At 42.7% G+C, this 25,658-nt stretch overlaps 1 protein-coding gene across 1 annotated transcript; it reads right to left on the bottom strand.

The window, feature by feature from the left end:
- ITGB1 (integrin subunit beta 1) lies at window positions 1-25,361 on the bottom strand. Its single transcript, XM_069958969.1, has 16 exons — window positions 25,147-25,361; window positions 14,589-14,655; window positions 13,988-14,073; window positions 12,502-12,718; window positions 12,242-12,412; window positions 10,985-11,223; window positions 10,031-10,186; window positions 9,847-9,942; window positions 9,666-9,755; window positions 9,440-9,580; window positions 8,890-9,092; window positions 8,420-8,658; window positions 8,116-8,338; window positions 7,010-7,242; window positions 6,754-6,920; window positions 1-1,220 (listed from the first exon to the last, which is right to left on the bottom strand). Exons 2-16 carry the CDS (start codon window positions 14,653-14,655, stop codon window positions 1,155-1,157), a joined length of 2,394 nt encoding a protein of 797 aa, XP_069815070.1. The 5' UTR covers window positions 25,147-25,361; the 3' UTR covers window positions 1-1,154.
- Window positions 25,362-25,658: the final 297 nt, after the last annotated feature.

Here is a 25,658-nt window from a genome sequence, read left to right as displayed (position 1 = left end):
CCCATTTTAGGTCATTTTATTTAATAAATAAGTTCAGTTAACAGTACTGTAAAAAGTGAACTGCTAAAATAAAAAGGCACTTAAAAACAAGAAATGTGACAAACATGAAAACAGAGGCAAAGCAAATGGTCCGGGCGGGGTAATATACAATGAATCTGTATGGCACAATTTCAGAACAAATCAATGTAACAAAAAAAAAAATAAAAAAGGCGGTATATACTGAAAACTGTCACGGTGTCCGTAACCAAGCTTTACAGATTCAGGCGAAATCCCAATGATCGATGTCAAGACAGAATGTGGACAGGAAGAGAAGGAAGCAATAGATTTAAAGAGAAAAAAAAAGCGCACCATATCTGATCATAGGCTGCGTAAGATACTGCGGCTACTGATTATGAGCTGCAATACCCGACACCACCTATTCACAAAAGTGGAGCTGTTCTGGAAAGAAAAAAAAAAAAAAATATGGACAACTTTAACATAGGCACGCTCTTAAGATTTAAGGCCTTCAACGAAATAATGCACTGTGATTTTTTTGGCTAGGTAAAAGTTAGGCAGCAATTGGTGCAGGGCTGGAATTTACAGGGTATGCTTCAGGACCATCTTTTCAAATGTTTTCAGCATCTTGCTTTTCTGCTCACTTTCACTTTTTGGCATTCACTCATCATATACAATACAGACACAAGTCTACCAGGCCGCACTTTCCTATCCCCTCTGAGGTACACATAACAGTAACGTCGGCTTGTCTGTAGATTCCAGCCCTGCCGTTCCCTGTAAAGCAGACCTGGAGTCGGAATACTGATTGGAGAAGCCTTTAGCGATCACCCTCCCTCCCCCAAACAAAGATCTCCGCTTATACAAAGGTCAAAAAGGCACAAAGTGACCTTCAATGACTTAAAGGTTGAGCATTCAATGTGGTTTTTTTACAGTCCAATGGCACCGATTGCTTTTCGTTGCAAATCAAAAATTATTTTTACATAAACTGTACAAGTGAAAATCTGAACATCAAACACTGTTATGCTTTAGTAAAATCATTGCAGTACTGCCCATCTGATCCCAGCGGGTGGGTATGAAAAACAAAAACACAAAAAACAAAAACAAAAAAAAGGCTACTCTTGCATACACAGTGTAGTAAAATGTACACAGAATAAAAATGTTCATTTTCCCTCATATTTTGGATTCACCACCGTTGTCACCGCGCTCTTGTAGATGGGATTTTCGCCCTGAAAAGCAAAAAAAGAATAGCCAAAAATGAGTACAAAAAAATAGTGGGGGAACAAAACGCAGAATAAATCACAGCAGAGAGGAAATGGTGCGTGAGATATCAAAGCATTCCTGCTAAATTACACACATGGACAACAGCACACGGTGCACTCACAACACGAGGAGGAGGCAAGTACACGGAGCCGCCACAATTGTGAGCGTAACCTGATCTATCACTAAGAGTGGAACCTAAAGATGTATGCTTGAGTCGGATCATTGACGATTTCAATATCAGTGGCTGGAGTTGGATGCAGCCCTAGAGAGTCTTAAAAGAAAATACGACAGTGACACTTTATTTATTACTATTTTTGCAGAAATCAATAGTCCAGGCGATTTTAAGAAACTTTGTAATTGGATTTATTAGGCAAATATGCCATTATCTGCATTTAAAAAGACTTTCCCCAGGTTCCCCCCTCCTCTCTCTCATTAACTACTCATTATTAGAAAATCTCGACTCTTTTACATCAGTCGAGCCCTGAGTAACCTATGGAGGTGGGAGGGAGGAGGAGGGAGATTAGTTGCCAGCAGAGAACAAAGGATTAAACAGCAGGACCTGTGTGAAAGACAGTACTCAGGGGTCAGAGAGGTCAGTGCTGACTTCAGAGGAGATAGCCGGGTGATGTAGCTGTAAACTAACTCTTTGTTGTCCTGTTTTGGTGCCTCATCTCCCTTCTCCCCTCCCCTCTCCATAGAGAACTATGAAGACAGGGGGGAGAGCTTCAAACTGCTTTTTCATGATAAAAATGCATTTTTCGGCTAATAAACCCAATTACAAAGTTTCTTTAAATCGCCTGTACTATTGATTTCTGCAAAAAAAACAAACAAAACATCTATGGTCTATAAATCCAACTTCTTCAGCTGCCGGCAATCAAATGCCGAATGATTGGACTCTAGCATGCTCATTTTTAGTGGAACCATGTATCACACAAGTCTACTGGTGGCCAAGCCAGGTCATGGGGCAGTGACTCCTTCCTATCTGTGTTTTGGATGGGCTCAAGTCTTTAACCCTAAGTTGGCATCTTTGTACTAGGGGACCTATGAAAGTGACCACAAAATACATCATAAATGTGTGTGGGTCAGACCACAGGAATATCATTGGTTTACAGAACTGTCTCCGAGAGCCCATTGTGAGTGACAAGGTATGGGGCTTTTGTGGACACTGCTACTATGGGACTGCTCAAGATCATGTTCAACTACCACAGTCCATCCCATAGCCCGTGAATGGAGAGGTAGCTGAGCAAATACACTACAACTCCATTCAGGGGCACTCTGACAAGAGACTAGCCAGACCGCCAGCGATTGTATACTTATCACCCACCCTGTGGATAGATAGTAAAGTGATGTTACTGGACCAACCTGTTTAGTTTATTGTGATCAGACCCTTCTAAAAAGTTGGGGTTGCCTAAAGCGAAGAAATCTTTTAAGGTTTAAGGTATTAGGCGAGTACGTAAACCGAATCCCTACAAGAAAGTGAATACAGAATACTCCCCCTCCCCTTATAAGATACATAGGAGCCGTGGGATAACAACACTACTCAATTGAATAATTTCTGGGCCTCACACATACTAACCAAGGGGAGGCGGTAGATGCACTGATGTTACAGAAAAACTAACCACTACCCTTAATAGGCAACATGGCAACCATGCAAGGAAAACAGAAGTTCAAGTAGTGAAATTATGCAACTAGTGAGTAATAGTGAGAAGCCTCCCATAAAGGGCAGGGAGTTTCCAAGGAGAAGTCAATGTAATAAACAGATGGAAATAAAGACTTGGGGGCCATTAAAATGTGACAAAATATTGGAAGCTGAAAAAGAGCAAACTAGAACTGAACTCTGTGCTGGTGACATCAGGTCAGGGACTGTGTGTCCATCAGCCAAGAGACAATTCTGAACAACTATTTAGGGTGCGTTCACACCTACAGGATCCGCAGCAGATTTGATGGTGCAGATTTGATGCTGTGTTCAGTTATTTAAATGAAATCTGATGCAGATCCACAGCAGAAAATCAGCTGCGGATCCGGTAAGTGTGAACGTACCCTTAAAGGGATTGTAAGTACATGATGCAGAACTCCCTGTGCAGGTGTCGACAGCCTCATATAGTGATGACAGATGATGGCTGAGGGTTTCCAGCAGTGAGACCACCCACTATCAGGTCATGTAGGGGCAGCTGAACATAAAAATGTAGTCGCTAGAAGAACAATCCCTTTCAATTTCTGAAGAACAGACTGCTGAAAGTGATGCTTGAAACACTTAAATTATATGGCTTTTACTCCCCCTAAGAGGCAATCTTGGACGTTTTCCCAAATTCAATCACACATTTTGTGCACAGTCAGGTTATGGGATGCAGCATTGGGATTATCCAGATTTATAAAGAGTTAATTTTATTTAGAAACAGCGCCACTCTTGTCCTCAGTTCATGTGTGGTATTGCAGCTCAGTTCCATTGAAGTTAAAGGAGAACTCCAGGCTGGGGTGATTTTAATGGAACTTAGGCGAAACACCACACGCAACCTTAGGACAAAAGTGGCGCCATTTTCCAATCCTGGATAACCCCTTTAATTACTAAGTTACCAGAAAGCCTTATCAACCTTAAGCCATTTGCAAACCGGTTTTATCACAAAAACAGCAAACCGTCACCAGTACACAACCGCCGGACCACACGGTGTTAATATAAAGAATGAGCAGTGTGCAGGGAGCATGCATGAAAAAGGCACAAGAAAACAAAGTGATAGAAAAGATACAAACTGAGATCTAGAGAGCGGCTTTACGTCCATAATTTGGATTCTTGAAATTATTTATAGGACTCTTGTATATAGGATTCTCTTGCTGGAGAAAGCAATCCACAAAGAAAGAGGTTCACATTGACACCACACAAATCAGACAATGTATGGAACGTAAAATCAGATGTACGGCTAAGATGAGGAGCTGACAGTCTGTTCCACATAGGATTTTTAGGGAATTATAATTTGGTTGATTCGCTCTGTATTGCTGGATTTTATTGGGGAAGTAACAAATATTCCACATTAGGCAATTGAGTTAAAGTTGAGTTAAAATTTTTACTAAAGTATTGTATTGCCCCCCAAAAGTTATACAAATCACCATATACACCTTATAAAGTGTTTTTTTCCTGAACTTACTGCTGCATCAAGGCTTCACTTCCTGGATAACATGGTGACGTCACTTCCTGGATAACATGGTGATGTCACTTCCTGGATAAAATGGTGATGTCATGACCCGACTCCCAGAGCTGTGTGGGCTGTGGCTGCTGGAGAGGATGATGGCAGGGGGACACAGGGCACTGGCGGGACAATGAGCATCCCTCTGCCATCATTCTCTCCAGCAGCCACAGCCCGCACAGCTCTGGGAGTCGGGTTGTGACATCACCATTTTTTTTTATCCAGGAAATGTTTATCCAGGAAGTGAAGCCTTGATGCAGCAGTAAGTGCAGGAAAAAAAAGCACTTTATAAGCATTTCCCGTAATAAGTGTATATTGGGGATTTGTATAACTTTTGGCAGGCAATACAACACTAATACAAAATTTTTGCCAGACTTCTCCTTTAACGGACTGGGGTCCGCTGTTGAGGATCCTCAGCTCATGGTCAGACTGAGGGGTAGTTATACAGAGTGACCTATCCTGCATCACACAGGGTAATTGAAGTCTTGCAGCCATGCTTCCCTATTGATTCAGGGGGTTATTCAGGCTTAGAAAAACATGTCCGCTTTCTTCCAGAAAAACCACCACTCTTGTTTCCAGTTTGAGTTTTGCAACTCAGTTACATTGAAGTAAATAAGAGATTCATTGCAAAACCACACCCAGTCTAGAGACAAGAGTTGTGATATTTCTAAGAAAAAAAGTGGCCATGTTTTTTTTTTTTTTTTTTTATTCTGGATACCCCCTTTAAGGCAATAATAGCTAAAGCCCCTGTCACTTAAAGAAAAAATAAAGAAAATTTAACAGGTCTCACACCTCAGTCAAAACTTTTAATCGGTTGAGGCCTGGGGTGTTTGGAGCCCTAATGCTCGTTTGATTGTGCTGGGAGAAGTGCGTGGCTAAGCGCTTCTCTCCACAGGTCATCTTGCCGAAGGAAATTCATAGACTTACTAGAGAATCCGTCTACTGCCGTCAGCCAAGGAGAGACGTGCTCAGGCGCGTGTTTCTCCTGGGTCTATCTAGTGATCAGTGAAGCCCAACCGATCAAAACTTTTGACGTGTTTCTGTATAATATCAGATTTTTTTTTTTTTTTTTTTTTTAAATCAGTGACATTTTGAGGTTATATTCTGTCTACCCAGTTCTTTTCAGTAGCTACATAGGAGTTGAATTATTGCCATATTCCCCATAACAATACAGATGTACCTACACAGAACACGTCCATAGCAGACCATACAGTTTAGTCTGTCCTAGAACTGTATGTAAGCGTATAGTCACTTTGCCTACTCCCACTAAGTTAAGCAGAATTTGGCAGGAATCAAAAAGGGTTAATAATGAAGTAAAACTGAATGTAAATCAGAGGTACGGAGGAGGGTTAAAACTGAAAATACACATGGAACAGATGAGGAAGAAAAAAAAAAAGACTAAGTGAATGCTCATTTATCTGAATATTGTTTGGATGATTTGTGCTACATCTGAAAAGTTTCATGTATACATTGGCATATCTGATAACCATATCCATTCACCTGATTGAGGCCAAAACTTTTCTTCCAGCCTCCGTTGACGTCCTATAACTTTTTTGTTGGATTGAACAGTATAGCCAGCTATGCCCTATTATCCAAAGGCACTCAAACAAATAAACTGACTATTATACCCCATTGTATACGGGGATCTATCATACAGCCTGCATCATGCCTATGCCTCAATTACATACAAAAAGGGCAATGATTGAGTAAAACATGATCATGTAGAAACATGTACCAGAAGGACCCCCAAAGAAGCAAAGCCCCCATTTTCTAACTCACCGCCCTAAACCTTCATCTATCATTACATCAATAGTAATACACACACACACACACAATCTAACCACTGGGGCTTGTGGACGACTAAATGTAATGCTGTATAACTCGCTATTAATCTATCGCCCAATATCGAAACACTAAATAAAATTAACGATAGTGCAGAAATAAACTGAATGGATCAGAACCAGCCAGCCAATCACAGGGCAGCTTCAGAATTAAAAACTGTATACAGATAATGGCCACTATAGACAACAAGCTCAAGTTCTCCTGTATTGATAAAAGTCTAAATACCTTTAAAGGGGTTAGAAAACCACGGCTGCTTTCATCTAGAAACAGCGCCACTCTTGTCCTCAGTTTGGGTGTGGTTTTGCAGCTCAGTCTCACCGTATTAAATGGAGTGGAATTGTAATACCACACAAACCCTGGGCATAGAGGTGGCGCTGTTTTAGAATGAAGTAGCCTACTCCTTTTTTTTTTTCTAATTCCAGATAACCCCTTTAAATAAAATCATCCTAAATACAATAGGAGGCCATTCGATACTTACAGCGTCCCATTTGGCATTCAGTTTCTCCTTTTCGAATTTAGCAAACTCTCTTCTGTCGTGGATGATCATAAGAAGCTTCCATATAAGCAGGAGGGCCAGCCCGATGAGGACGATTCCAGCGACCACACCAGCGACAATTGGGATTATGTCAGGGCCACTGGGACATTCTAGGGATGACAATATATATTTCAATATAATCACAGTACACAGAAATAGCAGTCACGGCCAATACAACTCTGTTCAGACTGAGGATTACCTGGATCCTTCACCACATGTACATGAACCTCGGAGTTGGCGTTGACAGAGTAGGTAAAGTAGAACCAGCAGTCATTGGCGTCCTTCTCTTTGCAGTGGGTTAAGGCGTCGGCTTGTCCTGGCTGAGGTAACTTATCCCGGCTATCCACCATGGTGTAGTTGAAATGGAAGCACTGACTATCGCATACTTTTTGTTTCTCTCCTTTTTGGAAAGCTCTACATTGAACACATTCCCTAAAATAAAAAAAATGTAAAAAAAAATTTGGTCTCTTGCAGCACGATGGAAGAGAGAAAACTACAGAATTAACACTCAGACATCAACTGAGCTTTAAAAGGGGTTATACAGCGCTACAAAAACATGGCCACTTTCCCCCTCTCATCTCCAGATTGGGTGGGGTTTCAAACTCAGTTCCATTGAAGTAAATGGAGCTTAAAGGGGTAGTGCGGCGGTAAACAATTATTCACAGAACAACACAAATTACAGAGTTATACAACTTTGTAATGTATGTTATGTCTGTGAATCGCCCCCTTCCCGCGTCCCACCTCAGCTGCTCAGCCGCGATTGGCTGAGCACAGTTATGCTCAGCCAATCGCGTCTGAGCGTCTGATGACACTGCAGAAGGCGGCCGGCACTAGGGAGGGTCGGAGCGGTTCGGCCGTCCGTCCGAAGATGACGTCCTGGTACAAGATGGCTGACATGCGCGACACGGATCAGGTATGTATAATGCACCACACATCCGGGTACACGTTCGGGGGTGTAGGGACACGGGAAGGGGGCCATTCACAGACATAACATACATTACAAAGTTGTATAACTTTGTAATGTGTGTTATTCTGTGAATAATTGTTTACCGCCGCACTACCCCTTTAACTGCAAACCACACCTGAACTGGAGACGAGGTGGCCATGTTTTTGTAGCACTGGATAACCACTTTAACACTTAACATGTCAATATGGTTTTCTAATGACCAGGACATTTTAATTCAATAGATTTTCTACATTGCCCTCCTGCAATAAGGCAGCACAAGTTACATTAAGCATCACACGTCATACTAAGAACTTCAGGCATGAACTAATAAGGAGTGAAGATCACCATGTAATACGTACTTGTGCTCAGTACAAACACCCGCGCAGGTCTGACACATCTCACAGGTTTGTCCTTGGAATTTAGGATCGGTACATTTACACCTTCCGCATTCACAGACGCCTCTACCGTTGCACAGCTGGCCGTTTGACGCCATACACGTAGACTTGTCTTCTGAACAATCACAGGCGCTTCCAGAGAAGTTGGGGAAACACTCGCATACTCTGCATTTGCAAATTCCGTTACCTGGCAGAGCGAGAAAAAAAAGGTATAATCTGATAGTACAGTAAAAAGATCACAAAGGAGTATCACAGTGCTCATGCTTACCTCCGCAGATCTGTCCATTGGATCGGTCACAGTTGAAGTTGTCACAGTCACAGTATTTGCCAGAATAGACCTCATTGGGGTTGTCCCTCTTCTTACACACACATTGCCCACAGATACAGTCACCGTTGTTGCTGCAGATCTCGGAGCTGTTCTCCTTCCTGCACTGAGCGTCCATATCTTCGTTGCTGACCTGCTCTGTGCTGCACTCACAATGTTTTCCGATACGACCGTCATTACACCTGGACAGAAAACAGATTTCAAATGTGAGTCGGGTGCGAACTGCATGAGTAAGATCTGAAGTGCTTTCCTGCTACCAAGCCTAAATACATACAACAGTGCACAATAATCTTCCTGAAGTTCACAGGTATGAATATTAGAAGCAGGATAGTGGTTAGAATACTATTGTCATCTATGAAGGAGTCAATGATGTATTGGAAATTACCAGCACAAATGTCATCACATGAATTTACCTGCAAGCTCCACATTCGAAAGTGCCATTCCCAAAGTGACATTGTGGGCTATCAGGTGTGCCAGAGCCTTGGCAGGCGCATTCACAGATATAATCCAGAAGGATCTCTACTTCTTCGGTAAAACCCAAAGGCTTGATTTTAATAAAATTAGGCTGGTCCTTCTTGGGGCACTTGTGAGCGGTTACACTGATCTCAAATTGCACCTAGAATAAAAATCACTGGTTAGCAAGATACGGAGCTCTGTACATTATATCCAGGTTCACTGCAAGTCCACACTTATTACACAGATTCTGTAGCCGTGCTGCAGTGAAAGTGGCGAAACAAGGTGAAAATCCGCAACAGAATGACCATGCTGCAGATTTAAGTATCCACATCGTGCCTATATTTATATGCAGAAATAAGGCACTTTTTAAAAAATTCTATATTAAAAACTACTGAACGGAAAATTGGAAAAACACAACTTTACCAGAGCAAAAACTATGATAAACGCTTCATGGTGAAAAAAAAAAAAAAAAAAAAAGAGAAAAAGATTCCCCAAGCTGCCACCTACCTGATCTCCCAAAGAGATGTTTGAGCATTTTCTTCCGTTCTCTCCTGTACCAACTACTCCGTTCTTACAGAAGGACTTATAGTTGATTGTTACGCCTTCCGGTAATTTGCTGTTTTCCAAGATCAACTCTGAAGATAGTGACTGTAATGGAAACAACCCACATGATTTACTGCTCATCAATGGTATGCCACTGTCTGGACTGGATTTTCCTATCAAATATACTCACATCATAGGAGTCAATGATCAGCTGAATCACGTTGCTTGAGTTTGAGGACAGAGTCCCTACAGCTGACTTGGGGATCAGATTCTTTAACTCCTATCAAAAGGCGACAGCAGATCTCGTATTAGCCATTGATATAATGATCCTTTATTATCTACTATAAAAAGTTATTAGGCAGATACTGTACCTTATAAACTGGCTGGAAATCTTCAGTGACGGCAAAGATGGTCTGGATGTTATTTTCACTAAGTTTTTGCACTATATGAGCAATGGATGGATAGTCCTATGGGGAGAAAAGGGCAAAAAGTACATTAGTGAAGTCTTTAAAATGTTAACGTGTATGTGTCTAAGGTTCTGATCAGTAGACTTACATAATAGTGGCTCATTGTGTACATATTGTCTTGCATGTGACATTTCCCATCATTTGGCAGCACGATTCCTCCTAATTTTCCATCTCCGGCAAAATGGAATCCGGCGTCAGTGGAGAAGACCAACAAGCGTGTGACGTTCCTCCACCCAATTTGCTCCTAAAATAAAAGGCCGCAGCATGAAGGAGACACAGGGAACGGAAGAAAGTGTGCGTGATGTGTTTAGCCCCTAGGGCAGGGGTGTCAAACTGAGGCCTTTCAGCTGTTGCAAAACTACAATTCCTATCATGCCTGGACAGCCAAAACTATAGCTTTGGCTGTCCAGGCATGATGGGAATTGTAGTTTTGTAACAGCTGGAGGGACTCTTTTTGACACTAGGGAAACCACAATTAGGCTTGGTTCTTAAAAAAAGTGCACACATATTCAGTTCATGTACAATTACTTTTGGTAACTGCTTTTTAAATTGCAACTGAGTTCTTAAAAGGATTTTCCAGATGTCCGATATCGAACCACTCCCAATGACACCACTGAAGGGAATAGGGCTGCAATACAAGGTATAGCTGTGTGCATGGATGAGCCGAAGTGACTGCGTAAACAATATGGGTGAATCCTAACAGGAAACCATTCCAGAAGCTGATAATACCATAAGCCAGGGATGGGGACCTCCAGCCCTCCAGCTGTTGCAGAACTACAATTCCCATCATGCCTGAACAGCCGAAGCGAATGCTTCGGCTGTGCAGGCATGATGGGAATTGTAGTTTTGCAACAGCCGGAGGGCCGAAGGTTCCCCATCCCTGTCTTATGGTATCAGCTGTTTTGCTAAGGGAATCTGCAGAATTGTCAATTTTAAGGAAGGGAAAGCCTCTTAGATGTCCGTGTGGCAGAAAGGTTTCTGGCAATTGTCCCTTTCCCCATTATCCCAGCAAAAGACATGCATATATAGTGACCCTACTTACCCCACACACAGCAACCTGCATAATTGCATCAAATCCACCTTCTGGGGAATCCAGGTTTCCGGAGATCTGCTGTTTGCCTACAAGAGTATTGAACTGTGTGCCATTACTTGTGAGACTGAGGACATTTTTGAAGCTAAATGGACTAGTACAGTTCTGCTCGGTGGTGCAGGGATTGAGGAGTTTAGCAGGGGTGGTGCTAATGTATGGCATCACTGTCTTCTCCACAAAAGAGCCAAAACCTAAGATGAAACAAAACGGAAAATTTTGAGCCAGCCTATTGAAAAATACTACTTTTATAGGGATTTAACAAAAGCATACACAATTGAAGAACAGATAAGTCGCCTACAACACAAGTTGTCTTTCAAAACCTGCCTACATATTTGTCTTCTACATTCTCTACAGCTCCCCAAGTTTCTCTCTATGCTTGTACACAGCCTATAAGGTTCCCTCCGGTATACTGCCTTATACCTGCCCTCCTCCCTTTCTTCAGCTTGTATGAGCTGTCCTCCAGGGTTTCTCTCTTCCAATGTCTCTGAGCTGGTAAGGAGCCAATCTAACTGTGATGGTGTCTATACATATTAGGTAAATGCTAGTGTGTATGGGTGGTCAGCAGACTCTACCCAAATGGCAAACAAAATTTGGGCATGTTTGCACACACATTTATGGTGAAGTCATTCAGTATAGCGGTTAGAGCATAGGAGACATCTAGAGCATACAGACGCACACAAGTACAGGAACATATAACCTTCATGTACAAGCTGTGCTTGGGCAAAACTCTCAGCATCTGATTTCCGGTGGCTGAAGCTGGATGCAGCCCTACAGCTGCCAGAAAAACATGGATAGATCCATAGGCTGCATCCATGTTTTCCAGGTCTCACTAGTACAATTCCTACTGTGGTAAACAGGTGTTATATTTCCTTGCTTCCCAGAGCTTTCACCCTTTTGTGGGCCCACATGACCAAATAACTTTCACTTGGTTTTAAGACGTGTTGCCGGGGTATATGACAGCCTCAAGTGCACAAAACCACAAATGCATGTGACTGCCAATGGCATCACAACGTTGCGCAACATTGTGCAGCCATTAGCCTCTGTGTGCATTCATGGTTTCGCCCACACGTGATTGTTATACCTTAGTACATGCCCTCTGCGCTTCAAGCTGCTGCAGAGCTATCGGGTGGTCTTGAAGTGGAGTATCAGGCAGTAACTAGAGACAATACCTTACTTCCCCTAGCAATCCCTTTAAGTTTTACTCCGTACCTATCCTGAAATCTGATGTGATCCCTTTCATTTTCTCCATGAGCTCCGTGCCGAGTTTCTTCACATTCTCCAAATCGTCCTTCATAGAGTATGACAGGTCCATAAGATAGTACAGGTCAATAGGATAGTCTTCTGCTCTTCTGAAGGTTAAATTAAATGTCTGGGGTTCACCTACAAAGGAGGGTAAAAAAAATAAAATAAAATTACATAAGGTTGATAAAGGCAGAAGGGAACAGTAACAGTAGCATTACGCTACCTACCAGATCTTAGCGTGAATTTTATTTGCTGGGGACGGATCTGGGTGATGTTTGCAGGATGCACATATTCTCCTTTGGCCTTATTGGTTATGGCCTTATCCTTTTTTGTTTCGTTGCTGCCTCTGGGGTTCTCAATACTTTCCTTAGGGCAGCCTTTACTTATTAATGCAGCTAACTCGTCACAACGTGCAGATGTTGGTTCACCTTCTTGCAAGAAGTCCTAAACAAGATAGAAATGTTCTCTATAATTATCAAAATACGGGATTATATCATGTTATTGGACAACTGGTTTCATGATCGTGTTTTGTTTTTGAGAAAATCCCTCAAATGAGAAGTTGCCAACGCAAAGGGTCTGTCTGGCATAAACGATTAATGTATGATGCTGCCAGGGCTGCGGGGGAAATAACAGTGCTATATACTTACCTGTCCCACGACTGCCAGTTCCCAGGCCACCCGCTGTCATCTTTTTTTACAATATCCACCAACGTGCTGTTCCCACAGAAAATGGCCGCTCATCATAGAAAGCACTATATTGTGCTATACACTATGTGAGCAGCCATTTCCTGTGGGAATGCTATGTAAGCGGATATTGTGAATGAGATGACAAGGGCGGACAGGGAACCAGCAGCTGTGGTGGAGTAAGACGGGTAAGTATACTGCACTGTTATGTCCCCTGCAGCATCATATGCCGGACAACCCCTTTAAATCATACACTGTAGCCATATGTCCAACCTTAAAAATCTAAAAGAGGTCTAAAAGTTTGCAGATTATTTTCCTATTTCTGGACAGTCAGTCAGAGCTTTGTTCTTCTGCTGCAAACCCCCTTTATAGACAGCAATACATGACTTATATTGACATGCAGAGAAAACACATTTTTTATGTGTGACGTTAAGACAACCGACTCACATTGGGTTCAACCTGACACTTTAGGTTATGTTCCTACGTGTGTTATTCACTCCTTTTGTTCAGCTCCGTTGTAGGAAAAGTACAATGAAAATGAGAGTGTAGCACCGAGGGCTTGCTGGGAATCTAAATGTATTATTGAAGATTGGCAGGGGTCTGACTACGACTACAGCCACTAAAAATCTATGCCTTCTTTGACAGGTTAAAAGTTTTGTTTTTCTTGTGTGGATTTCCAGCATAACAGCCACAGATCCTGCAAGTAAGTTTTGCAATCTCTTCTGTTCCTCCTCTAGGCTGCTGCCTTCAGACACAACCTGCCACTTCCTGTCCAGTCTGCACAATCTTTAAATTTAGCAAAACCACCGGTCATGTAAACAGTAATAAGTCTGCGCTAGTGAAGCTGAGCTCTGACCCCAGCAGCATATACCACAACTGCAGAAAGACATACATTGCATTTATCATATTATATGTAGAACAATGCTGCTTTGAGATGAAATACCATAACTAAAGCATTTAGCATATAAACCCATCACTAATAAGCTGCATGCACAATACTCCGTCACAGCTTATAGTATATAGTACTCACCACTTTGGTGCACCACCCACAGTTTGGTCCGGCCTGTATGCACTCTCCACATGATTTGGCATTAGCTTTTAAACATTCTGTTCCACCTACAAGAACAAAGAGACAATTATAATACATAAGAAAAAAAAAAAGTTTAACCTCCAGGTTTGCTGCCATAAATGATTGTGTCATGATCAGTAAAATGTCTCATTTGCAGTGTTCCTGTTTATAAAAACTTGTCATATAGAGACAAAGCTTCTTATCAGTCAGACCCCTACCATTCACTAGAACTAGTAGAGAGAAGCACTTAGCAAAGCACTTCTCTCCCCAATACATAACTGACTCCATAGACTTTCTATGGGATCCATCTTCTGCAGTGAAGAGACAGACAGGGAGAGAATCAATCTAGAGATCAGTCCGGGGTCTCAGCACATGGACCAATCCAAACTTTTGACATATTTCATGCGAATCTTAAAAATCAGACTCTGGATTCCAATCACTTTCACTGGAAGTTTCCAGAAAGTAAAACACAGCCCCTTATACATAGAGCGACTTTCTCATGTGTTGATCTCAAGGACAAATGAAAGCCGGATGTTAGGTTTGAGACATACAGCAGCCTTACCTTGTTGTGCGCTGGTGTATGACAGTGAATACATGCACAGCCCCACAATGAATAGGATACGCGCCATCTACAAGACAAAGGATACAAAGCTTTATTAGGATTATGCATTAACAGAGCAGAAAAGTAAAGTGACTGCAGTCAGTATCACATATTACATCTGCATTGTATATGGGGGGGTTCCTGACTCAACCGTGATAGGTGATGTGATGGAGAGAGAAGGATCAGGCATGTTGGATTTCAACTGTTCAATCCTTCTATACCCAGAACACATGTACATTCTGCCGAAACAATCGTCCATGGGCTGATGAGGGAAAGGTGGGTATGCCACTGTGTATGTAGGCTGATTAAATGCAGATGTTTCAATCCTTACACAGTGATGGTTGCTTCTCGAGCCTCCTTAGGCTATGTCAACAGTAGAGATGAGCGAACCTGGAGCATGCTCGAGTCCATCCAAACCCGAACTTTCGGCATTTGATTAGCGGTGGCTGCTTGGATAAAGCTCTAAGGTTGTCTGGAAAACATGGATACAGCCAATGACTATATCCATGTTTTCCACATAGCCTTATGGCTTTATCCAAGTTCAGCAGCCCCCGCTAATCAAACGCCGATCGTTCGGGTTCTGATGGACTCAAACCCAGTTTGCTCATCTCTAGTCAACAGTTTTGATCTGTAAGTGTCTGGGGGTCCAGATCTCCACTGACTATAAGAACCAGTGCTGCCTCTTCCCGCTTTAAGCATAAAACAAGACCATAGACTTTCTATTGAAGTCCATCATGGCACAGACAGGAGGAGACAGCGTGCTTAGTAGGGAGCTGAGCGACCCATCAAAACCTTTAACCTGTCCCTTCTTTTAAAGCGTAACTGTCATTTCAGGGTCATTTTTCAGAAAAAAAATAAATATCAATAGTACAAGCGATTTTAAGAAACTCTGTAATAGGTTTTATTTACCAAAAGAGTTTCATTCTGTACTGAAAAAAAAGCAGTTTTCCTAGCTCCCCCCTCACTTCAGAAGAAGCAGGATTTCTGTGTCGATTATGTGCCTATGGAGAGGGGAGGAGCTGAGAGGCGTGAGTGAGCACGGAGCAGTCCTACACAGCTCAAATACCCTGCAATCTTCTCTCAGCAAGTTCCTAGATAAGCACCGACCTTTGACCCCTGAATCCAGCGTTTTAGGTGCCCAGACAGTCTACGAACAGCTGACCTTCATGTCTCCTCTTCCTGCTCACTCATCTCCCTCGGCCCCTCCCCCTTCATAGGATATAATGGACACAGCAGAACCAGTCTTCACTGGCTTCTCTGTAATGAATACAAATTTGCCTGATAATGTACAGATAAGAAGTGAGAGGAGGAGGCTGGGAGATTGTTTTTTGAGTACAGAAAGGGTTTTTTGCCTAATAAGTTTATTAAAATCGCTTGTACTATTGACTTCTGCAAAAAAACAAAAAACAAATAAAAACATGAGTTACACTCTAAGGGTAGCTTCAAACGTACCGGATTTGCAGCGGATTTCGCGCTGCGAGTTTGCAGCTAAATCCGCTGTGAATCCATATAGTGTGAAGCTCAATGGGGTTACATACCCACAGCAGGATTTTCATTCTGCTGCGAGTATGTAACCTGGTCCCTTTAAACCCCCGCCTGGAGCATACATAACCTGCTCGGCGCTGTGGCTGCGTGTGAGGCTCCTGGCTCCCATCGGTCCCCATCAGCCAATCAGCGCTGCCGTGCACTAATTTTCTGATGGGGACCGAGGGGAGGCGGGAGCGTCACATGCAGCCGCGGCGCTGAGCAGGTGATGCTCTGGGCCACAGTGGGGTTAAAGGGGCTGGGTTACATACTCGCAGTATGTAATCCCATTGAGCTTCACACTACATGGATTTGCAGTGGATTTCGTTGCAAATCCGGTATGTGTGAAGGTACCCTTAGTGTTACTGTCGACTGAACCCATGTGGCCGGCCTGACGAGAGTATTACATCTAAAAAGGAAACAAAAACCCACTAAAAGTGACAATTTATTAACAGCGTATCACCCGAGCAGACATACGTAAAAGTTTCTGAAACTTCTCGGAACTGGAAATAAGTGAGATAAGATCGTGATCATGGAGGCAGATAATTCTCTAGACTTCCTGTCTCTCATCTCGTGGATGGAGGAGCGATAATAGAACAAGTAGCACATCCGATAGTACAGGACTGCAGGAACACTGTGCACCAGGCTGTACGCTCAGGATTATTATACTATCCTGGAGTTTATATGAACCACACAAAAAAAAGAGAAGCCCCAGAAACATAAATATCTCCCATTAAGCAGCTCACACAGCAGTAGTAGTAGTGACAGGGCCGAGCACCGGTGTACAGTCAGTAACCAGCACAAAGCTTTCGCCGGTCCCCATTTTTGGTAATGCCTAAAGCAGATGTTATTCAGCCTCCTGACAAGCGGCGCTCGCTGAGCCACACTGGCATTCATCAGTACATGTATCTATGGAGAGGAAGCCGGACGGATTCCTGCCCCGCAACCTATCCATATAAGGGCCGAGCACTGCACGCTCTCCTGGTGTCGGCTCTGCTACATCGTGTTATTCTCATCACTGCTAGTATGAAAAGTAACGTAGGATATGGGAAGAAGGACACATGTCAGAGATAAGTTTTATATTGCACTTTGTGTCGGAAGAGTTTGGTTAGAACAGTGGCCGTGACTCTCTATACTTACAGGGCTGTAGATGTCGGCTGACTGTGTATATGGAGATCCTATGGAGAATGCTAAAAATGTGCAGGAAGTCGGTGTATGGAAACATCGTTTGTAATGTTTAGACCTCTATCTGTAAGTATGCAGTAGTCTGTGTCCATAAGGGGCCCGGTGGTGACTCCTAGTACTGTGTTAGCACTACCTATACTATATGTATGCACTTACTAGAGAAGGGGCCTCATGGAGTAACCAAACAGTAATACACTGCACACAAGTACAAAAGTTCCTTTCTGTAGAAGAAGATATGTAAAGAAGCTTTCCAGCTCTTCAAGGTGGCAAGTCGGAGCCTTAAAATATGACTGGGAATATATGCCAAGCCAACGATCTGTCCAAAACAAGAGATGACCCATCTGGTGTGAGTTGCTTTGTATATCCTCTTTTCCCAGAATTCCCAAGTGGAGCAGGAATGGCCTATAAGCCTCTATACGTCTTTATGATGCTCTCATCAAGGAGAGACTTAAAGGGGTATTCCCATCTGAGGTAGTTATGCCCAATCCAGAGGATGCAAAGGATCAGGGAAGGTCCTACTCATGGAGCACCCCGTCCCAGTCACAAGAATAGAGACCCCAAAAATCACCTCAGAATAGAACCGAGAGCTGTGTAAGGGGTTGCTGCAGCTCCATATATTTTGTGTGAAGCCACCAGAGCACTGAAGGCTACATAGAGAATGAATGGAGCTGTAGGGAGTTCAGGGCCCCATAAATTCGACCTTTTACCAGTCACTTAGGTATGCCCAACACTGTGCATATTCTGGATAGGGCATAACTACCCCACATGGGAATCCAGCTTTACCTTTTTTATGATTACCAATGGCAAATCCCAATCACAGGGAAGCAGAATAATGGCGTGCAGACAAGTATGCTAGATATAAGAGCTAAACTGAACATATCTGACCCCACTTCTCAACCACGTCGGTCAGAGGAGAATTGGGGAGGACAACATACACAGCATATACGTGCACACAAGTAGACTTCTTTTATTGTAGGCGTTTCAGACGTGCTCTATGGTGTCTGCACATGATAACCCCATCTTATTATATATCTCATATAGCATATATATTATATATATCATATAGCATATAATAAGCGGAGGGCACATGCAGTGGGATCTCTAGCAACGTTAGTGAGCACCCTACAGTCTTCACCAATGCGTCACACAGCACTGAAAGGTTTACAATGTTATGTAGTTATATGTACCAGAAAAAAAAAAAGGTACTAATAGAAACCTAAAATAAATCTTGCAAAAAGCAAGATCTTATGGAGCTACACAGAGGAGAAAAAAGGAAAAATAGAAATTATGTTAAAAGAGGCAAAAAAAAAAAAAAAAAAAAAAAAAAAAAAAAAAAAAAAAAAGTGTTTATATAGGCGGTTCAGTGCCATTCAAGCACATAGGGGCTGGTCTGTAATACCAGGCAAGACTCTTGAATAGTGATGAGTGAACTGGCTGAACACTTTGGGGGGGATTTACAAAGTACGCGGTCTTATATTAGGCCCCGCTCCCTTTTCTACGGCAGGATTCACCAAGAGGCACACGCCTCTTAGTGAATCTGAACGGCCAGGCGCACCAATCTGCGACCAGCGTACCAAATCTACACCTGTGGTGTAGATTTGCATCATGATTTGCGTAAATCATGATAAATGAGGCGCGGGAGGAGGCGTGGGCGGATCACCCCCCCAAGCGCCACCAGCCCACCCATCGGGAGGCGTATGCCAGGGAGAAGGGGGAATCTGCACCTTCTCCCTGGCATACGCCTCTGGCATAAGCTTCGTAAATTCCCCCCTTTGTGTTTGGCAATGTCCTCCGAACCTGAGCGCTCGGCATTTGACAAGGGTGGAGACATTGGATGCAGCCCGAGGGAGTCCTGGAATACATGAATACAGCCTATGGATTCCCACTTCTTTGGCCATCTGGAGTCAAATGCCTAGTGTTTAGGTTCGGATGATGTTGCTGATCCCGGATAGTTCGCTGAACACTATTTTTGAACTCTCAATTAGTACTAAAAACTGCATAAAACACAGGATATTCTTCATATCAATAAAAAGGTCCCCGCTTGTAACCAGTGTTTCTGGCGACAGATACCCAGAACAGCTGTGTGTGAGGAAGTGAATGACGACATGTGATGAAAACCGGCTAAAAGCAAAAAAAAAAAAAACACCGCAGCGACCACCGAATATAGAGGGGAAAAAGCTGCGGTGTTACATGTGGTGGCGCTCAATGACTCAGGCTGCAGAAAATGTCACCGCCGAGGGCCAAAGCTAATAAGACATCTTCTCTTTCACATGCGACTTCTGCTTATTCTTCACAACCAATTTCTCCTTCTTATAAACATCGCTTAACACCATAGGAGCCATTATAAGAGTAAAATTAAATACATGGATTGGCCCTCTTTGTTAGGGCCCTTTTACACCAAAAGATGTCTGACAGATTTTTTTCAGCCAAAGTCAGGAATCAACTTATAAACAGAGAACAGGTCGTGAAGATAAGACTGAGATTGCTCCTCTTTTCAAATCCATTCCTGGCTTTGGCTTAAAAAAAGCTGTAAGATAATCTGTCAGACATCTTTTAGTGTAATAGGGCCTTAAGGGTATTCTCACCATGAACACTTTGATCTTTACAGGGAAGATGTCAGTAGTTTGTGACCCTTCAAAACTGCTGAACGTCCCTTATAGAGGACGGGAAGAAGAATAAAAAAAAAAAAAAAAAAAAAAAAAAAAAAAAAAAAAACACCAAAAGTTCTGGTCATGTAGGTTGTAAACCCCCCAGGAGGTGGATCCTTCCTGCTCTGTGCTCTAAGCACTTCCCTGGATTGTACTATTAGGCCATGTTCACACTACGTAAAAAAACACTGCCGTGTTCCATAACAACGGCCGTAGTTGCTCAAACAGCCGTTATTTTACAAATAATGGCCGTTATTTGCACAACTACGGCCATTTTTTTATGTAGTGTGAACCAGCCTTATAGTGTAGCGGGGGTGAAATACCCATTTACCACACAGACTACAAATACATAGAGGAACGCAGTTAGACCATGTTCACTCAACGCAAGTTCAGCGGTAATTACGGCCGTTGTTGCAACAGCCGTGATTAGTACAGAACTTACGTTGTGTTGCAGGCTGAGGGAATACACATGGTAAACACTCCGGCCGGGATCCCTAGCGGCACATGTCGGTTTTCTGCGGCCGCTACTTAATGAAAACCCTCTCAGAGCATTCAGGAGATTCAGGATTTGCCCCCCTCCCCCCATATCTTAAAGCTTATCAGGGGCTCAAGCTGTCCGCCATACTTTGCACTGCAGCTGTGTTTGTATACACTGACAGGTTAGGAAGTTGGCCTTGGCTGGATGGCACAGTGTGTGTTTACACTGTGCAGTTATAATAGTCAGTATGGCCTGTGAGGCTGTGGTCTTCCCCTTCAGTATAAATCAATGTTTACTCATTACATTAAAGTGTTAAAGGGGCATCCCGACCAGTCTATAAAAGCTTCAGCTACAGGAAAATGATATGCATTTAATGTGGGATATTAGATTGTTGGCACGGACGACCTGTAACACTGCAGCACCAGATCGGTTTTGCTGAATCAGCTTCTAAAGAAGCCGCAAAATACACGTTCTACCAGGAAAGAAATAAAAATCTAACCATTAGAAGCTGCTTCTTATATACTGAAATGATCCTATGACCCCACTGTAGGCATGGTACATATAGGTACATCTAACTGCATTATACCCCCTGCAGCTGATGAAGAACCTCTTTACAGAAATGGGGGCACGTGTCAATCAGTAAAATTTCTTGCAGAAAGAAGTAGGACCCCGCTCAGCTACACTACAACTCATGTCAAAGGTCATATGGTCCACGATGGCCTGTACTAGTCTGCATTGTGCATAATAAATGCTATGTATCAAAAACAGGCAGGTGGTACTGAACCTACTGTTCATGTGTTCACAGGGAGGCAAAGCTGTAGGATCCTCATACATTAGAAGGACGTTCCCACTCTCCCAGGTAAAGAAGGGATCAGGCAAGTTGGATTTCAACTGCCTGATCTCTTTTATTATCAGTGAGATAAGCTGCTGCTAGAAGAGCCCAGCAGTGGTAACCCCGTCCATTCACAGCACTGTTGATGTGTATCGACTTAGGGCCTTATTACAGGGAATGATTATGGTTCAAAAAAATCGTTAAGTCGTTCGGATTTGAACGATAATCGTTTAGTGTAATAGACAACGAGAAATCGTTTGCAAATCATTCGCATGTAATAGGACGTCATTCGGTCATTCGCAGCAACGGCAAATGCAGTGGCAACAACAGGACAAGGGCAATAACGCTCATATGTAATGATCATCGATCCGTGTAATTGGGTGAACGATTTCAGGTCGTTCGCCATATCGGTTATTTGAGTTTGTTTATTATTAATCGTCGAAAAAACGCTTCATGTAATAGTACCCTTAATAGGACAGATAGCTGTTTGCCAAATAGCTATTGTATGTGTACCAGTAACTTCAGCTCTGCTGCCCTGTAGGGTCATATCAACATCTATATTTCAGGAATAAAACTAATTTAAATGTAAAAAAAAATTATATTATAATATATATATATATATACACACACACACCAACAAAACACAACAATCACTGAACTCAACCCGTGTTTTGAGACTCGCAACTGAGGCTCCACAGACCCCTTCTTTGCGTGCGTGCGTGTATATGTATGTATGTATGTATGTGTATATATATATATATATATATATATATATATATATATATATATATATATATATATATATATATATATATATATATATATACACACACACACACACACACATTTCAATAATTAAACTTGCAGATTCACACAAAAGTAAAAGGTCTTTTTTTTGTAAAACAATCCTGTGTGTCATGGAAAGGAAAAAAAAACGCAAAAAAAATCACCTTTGTAGCCTGTAAAATAAAAAGTTTAAGGTGATAAACCACCACAGCAGAAAGGTCAGTAAATACCATCCGACCATTAATAGGTCATAAATCTATGACATCGCGGATCAATCACATAACCTTACATATGCATTTTCCTTTAATCCACTAATAGGGAAACATTAGACGCAGTGTATATATATTATATACACACACACACACTGTATAGAAGTCAGTAAACAGCTGTAAGGGCCATATTCCACCGGATGATTATTGTTTGCATAATCGTTAACAATCTCAAACGACCGCTATTGCGAAAGACCTGAAAACGTTCACTCATTTCCATGGAACGATAATCGTTACTTATGATCGTATTTGCGATCGTTTTTTCTTCGCTATTGCGTTCGTATCTACTGCGAACGACCTAATGATGTCTTATTCAATGCGAACGATTTGCGAACGAGCAACGATAAAAATAGGTCCAGGTCTTATAAAGCGATCAACGATTTCTCGTTCGGTCGTTAATCTATAACTGCATCTCAACCGAACGATTATCTTTAGATTTTAACAATTTACCGATAATCTGAAGGATAATCGTCCGGTGGAATAGGGCCCTAAGTCTAATACACACACTCAGCAGTATGTATCCTTGCACAAACTCTGAAAACAAAGGAAACTAGAAAAACATACCTAGAGGGGAGAGGGAAAGGAAAAAAAAAAAAAAAGCAACCACCCACAACTGAGGCCAGACTAGTGCTGACACATCAGCTCCTGAGGCCACAGATCTGCACTGGGAGGCGTATATATATACACAGCTGAAGGAAAAACCAGGAAGTCTACATGGAAATACAATAACCGCGCTCAGGACGACAAGGATTTCACAGAAGTGAGAAAACATATGTACAAAGCAGTGCCCGCCAGCTGTGGGGGGACTACAACTCTCAGCATGCCCGGACAGCCGAAGGCTGTCCGGGCATGCTGAGAGTTGTAGTTCCCCCACAGCTGGCAAGCCACAGGTTGGAAATAGTTAAAAACTGACCTCAATTCATATGGAAATCAAAATATCGAAGATGATACAAAAGGTGTGTTTATATCTATATATATATATATATATATATATCTATATATATCTATATATATATATATATATATATATATATATATATATATATATATATATATATATATACACACACATACACACATATATGAATGAGATATTGTTACATTGTAGCCTATGCCACTTCCAACAGATTCTACCCCGCAACAAGCTCCCAAATAACCAGGCTAGAGAAGGGGGGTTACAGACAACGTTAAGATCAGTATTTTCGGCTCGGGCCATGTGTTATTTGTGGTGGTCTAGTGTTATAAATACACAGTGTACAGGGTGAGAATACGTTCCCCCCCCCCTCACTACCACTCCCAGGATGTCCTGTGCTCCCCTCCCACTGCACATTCCTACAGGGAAACTCCCTGCCGCCTCTGGGGGTGGAAAGGACATGGCAAATTACAATATGTCCGCACGTAAGAGACACAATCACTGCCAGGGGGTGAGCACAACTGTATATAGGATCAGTGGGTTCCTGCACAATAGAAGCTGGCCAGCTGTATGTGCTCCCCCCATGGGCAGGGAGTCATTGTATATGCAGCTCCACCTCTGCTGGACATCAGGGGACGCTTATGCCTACAAGAACAAGCAACCCTTTCACTGCCATGTCTGCAGTGCAAACTTTATCATAGCCCCCGGATAGTACAGATACCCTATAATCACTATGGGGGTCTATACAGTTATATGATATCTAGTGCACTACAGCAACTTAGGTGTAATATATACACAAATACAACTAGAGATCAATGGATACATACACAGATACTGATGGATATACAGGGACATAGATATAGGTGAATTTAAATAGCTAGACAGAGAGATATAAAGAAAAATACATACAAATATATATATATACATCTCCACTATATAGAGATATACAAACAGCAAATCCACTCACCAGGAATATTACATGCAGTTCTGTATGGTATGTGCATTGTATATACAGAATATATATAACTGTATAGGAGCGATAATAAAAAAAAAATATATCCACATATATGTACAAACACAACATTATACAGAACAGACATGAAAACTATTCATCCTTTATGGCAAGATAAACTAGTATGCAACTATATATCATACAAACACACTGAACACATCACCATACACACAAACCTCCACTACCTTACATACATAATACACACTAAGTACAACACACTGTACACTACCTAACATTCATGGCACACACTGTAATTACCATACATACACAGCACACACTGTACACTACCTTCCATATATAGTACACACTATCCTACATACATGGTACACACACTGCACACATAATACACACTACCTTACATACATAGTACACACTAACTACAACCTATACACTGCCTACATACATAGTACACATTCACTGCAATTACCATACACGCTGCACACGCTGCACACACTGTACACCACCTTACATACATAGTACACACTGTAACTACCATACACACTGCACACACTAACCTACACTATACACTACCTTACATACACTGTACACACTACAGACTATACACTACCATACATACATAGTACACACTACAGACTATACACTACCATACATACATAGTACACACTACAGACTATACACTACCATACATACATAGTACACACTACAGACTATACACTACCATACATACATAGTACACACTACAGACTATACACTACCATACATACACTGTACACACTACAGACTATACACTACCATACATAGCACACACTGTACACATCCCCACACACACTGCACACCCCAGCCCACTCACACACATACAGTCTCCGTCCGCCGCCGTTCTCTCCTCCTGTATATCGCGGCTCGTGTCTCACCTTGCGGACGGCGGGGTCTCGGCTGCGGCCGGTGTGTACAGGAGCGGGCTGCAGTGAGGAGGGGGCAGTGTCCGGGCCCCGGTGTGCGGGGAGGTGCAGGCTCCGGTCTCAGTATCTCGCCTCTTCCCGGCCGCCGCCGCTAACGGTTCCCGACTTCTACGCGGTGACGTCCCGCACCCAGCCCTGTCCGCACGCCGCGCCACAGGAAACGCATTCCAGGGCCGTGACGTCAGCGCAGGGGGCGGGGATTCGGCGGGACACGTGGGTGCGCAGAGGGTCCAGAGGGGGCAGGGAGGTGACGTCATCGCTGCCAGGACAGGGGGCTGTGATTAGTGATCGGTCACACTGAGATCATGCTGCCCTGTCCGGCTGCGTCACTCTGTGCTGGAGGAGCTGTAAGGGGGGGTCACAGTGTAATGTATAGGCCAGGAAAACTCTTACAAAGTTTCTTATTGTTTTCAAAATCTCTGCTTGCTGTCAGCGTATGGATCTAGTGTCTTCATCCTTATCAG

The sequence above is a fragment of the Dendropsophus ebraccatus genome, chromosome 2 (assembly GCF_027789765.1).
Source record: "Dendropsophus ebraccatus isolate aDenEbr1 chromosome 2, aDenEbr1.pat, whole genome shotgun sequence".
Classification (NCBI taxonomy): domain Eukaryota; kingdom Metazoa; phylum Chordata; class Amphibia; order Anura; family Hylidae; genus Dendropsophus; species Dendropsophus ebraccatus.
This window is presented reverse-complemented; position numbering and strand designations above follow the sequence as displayed.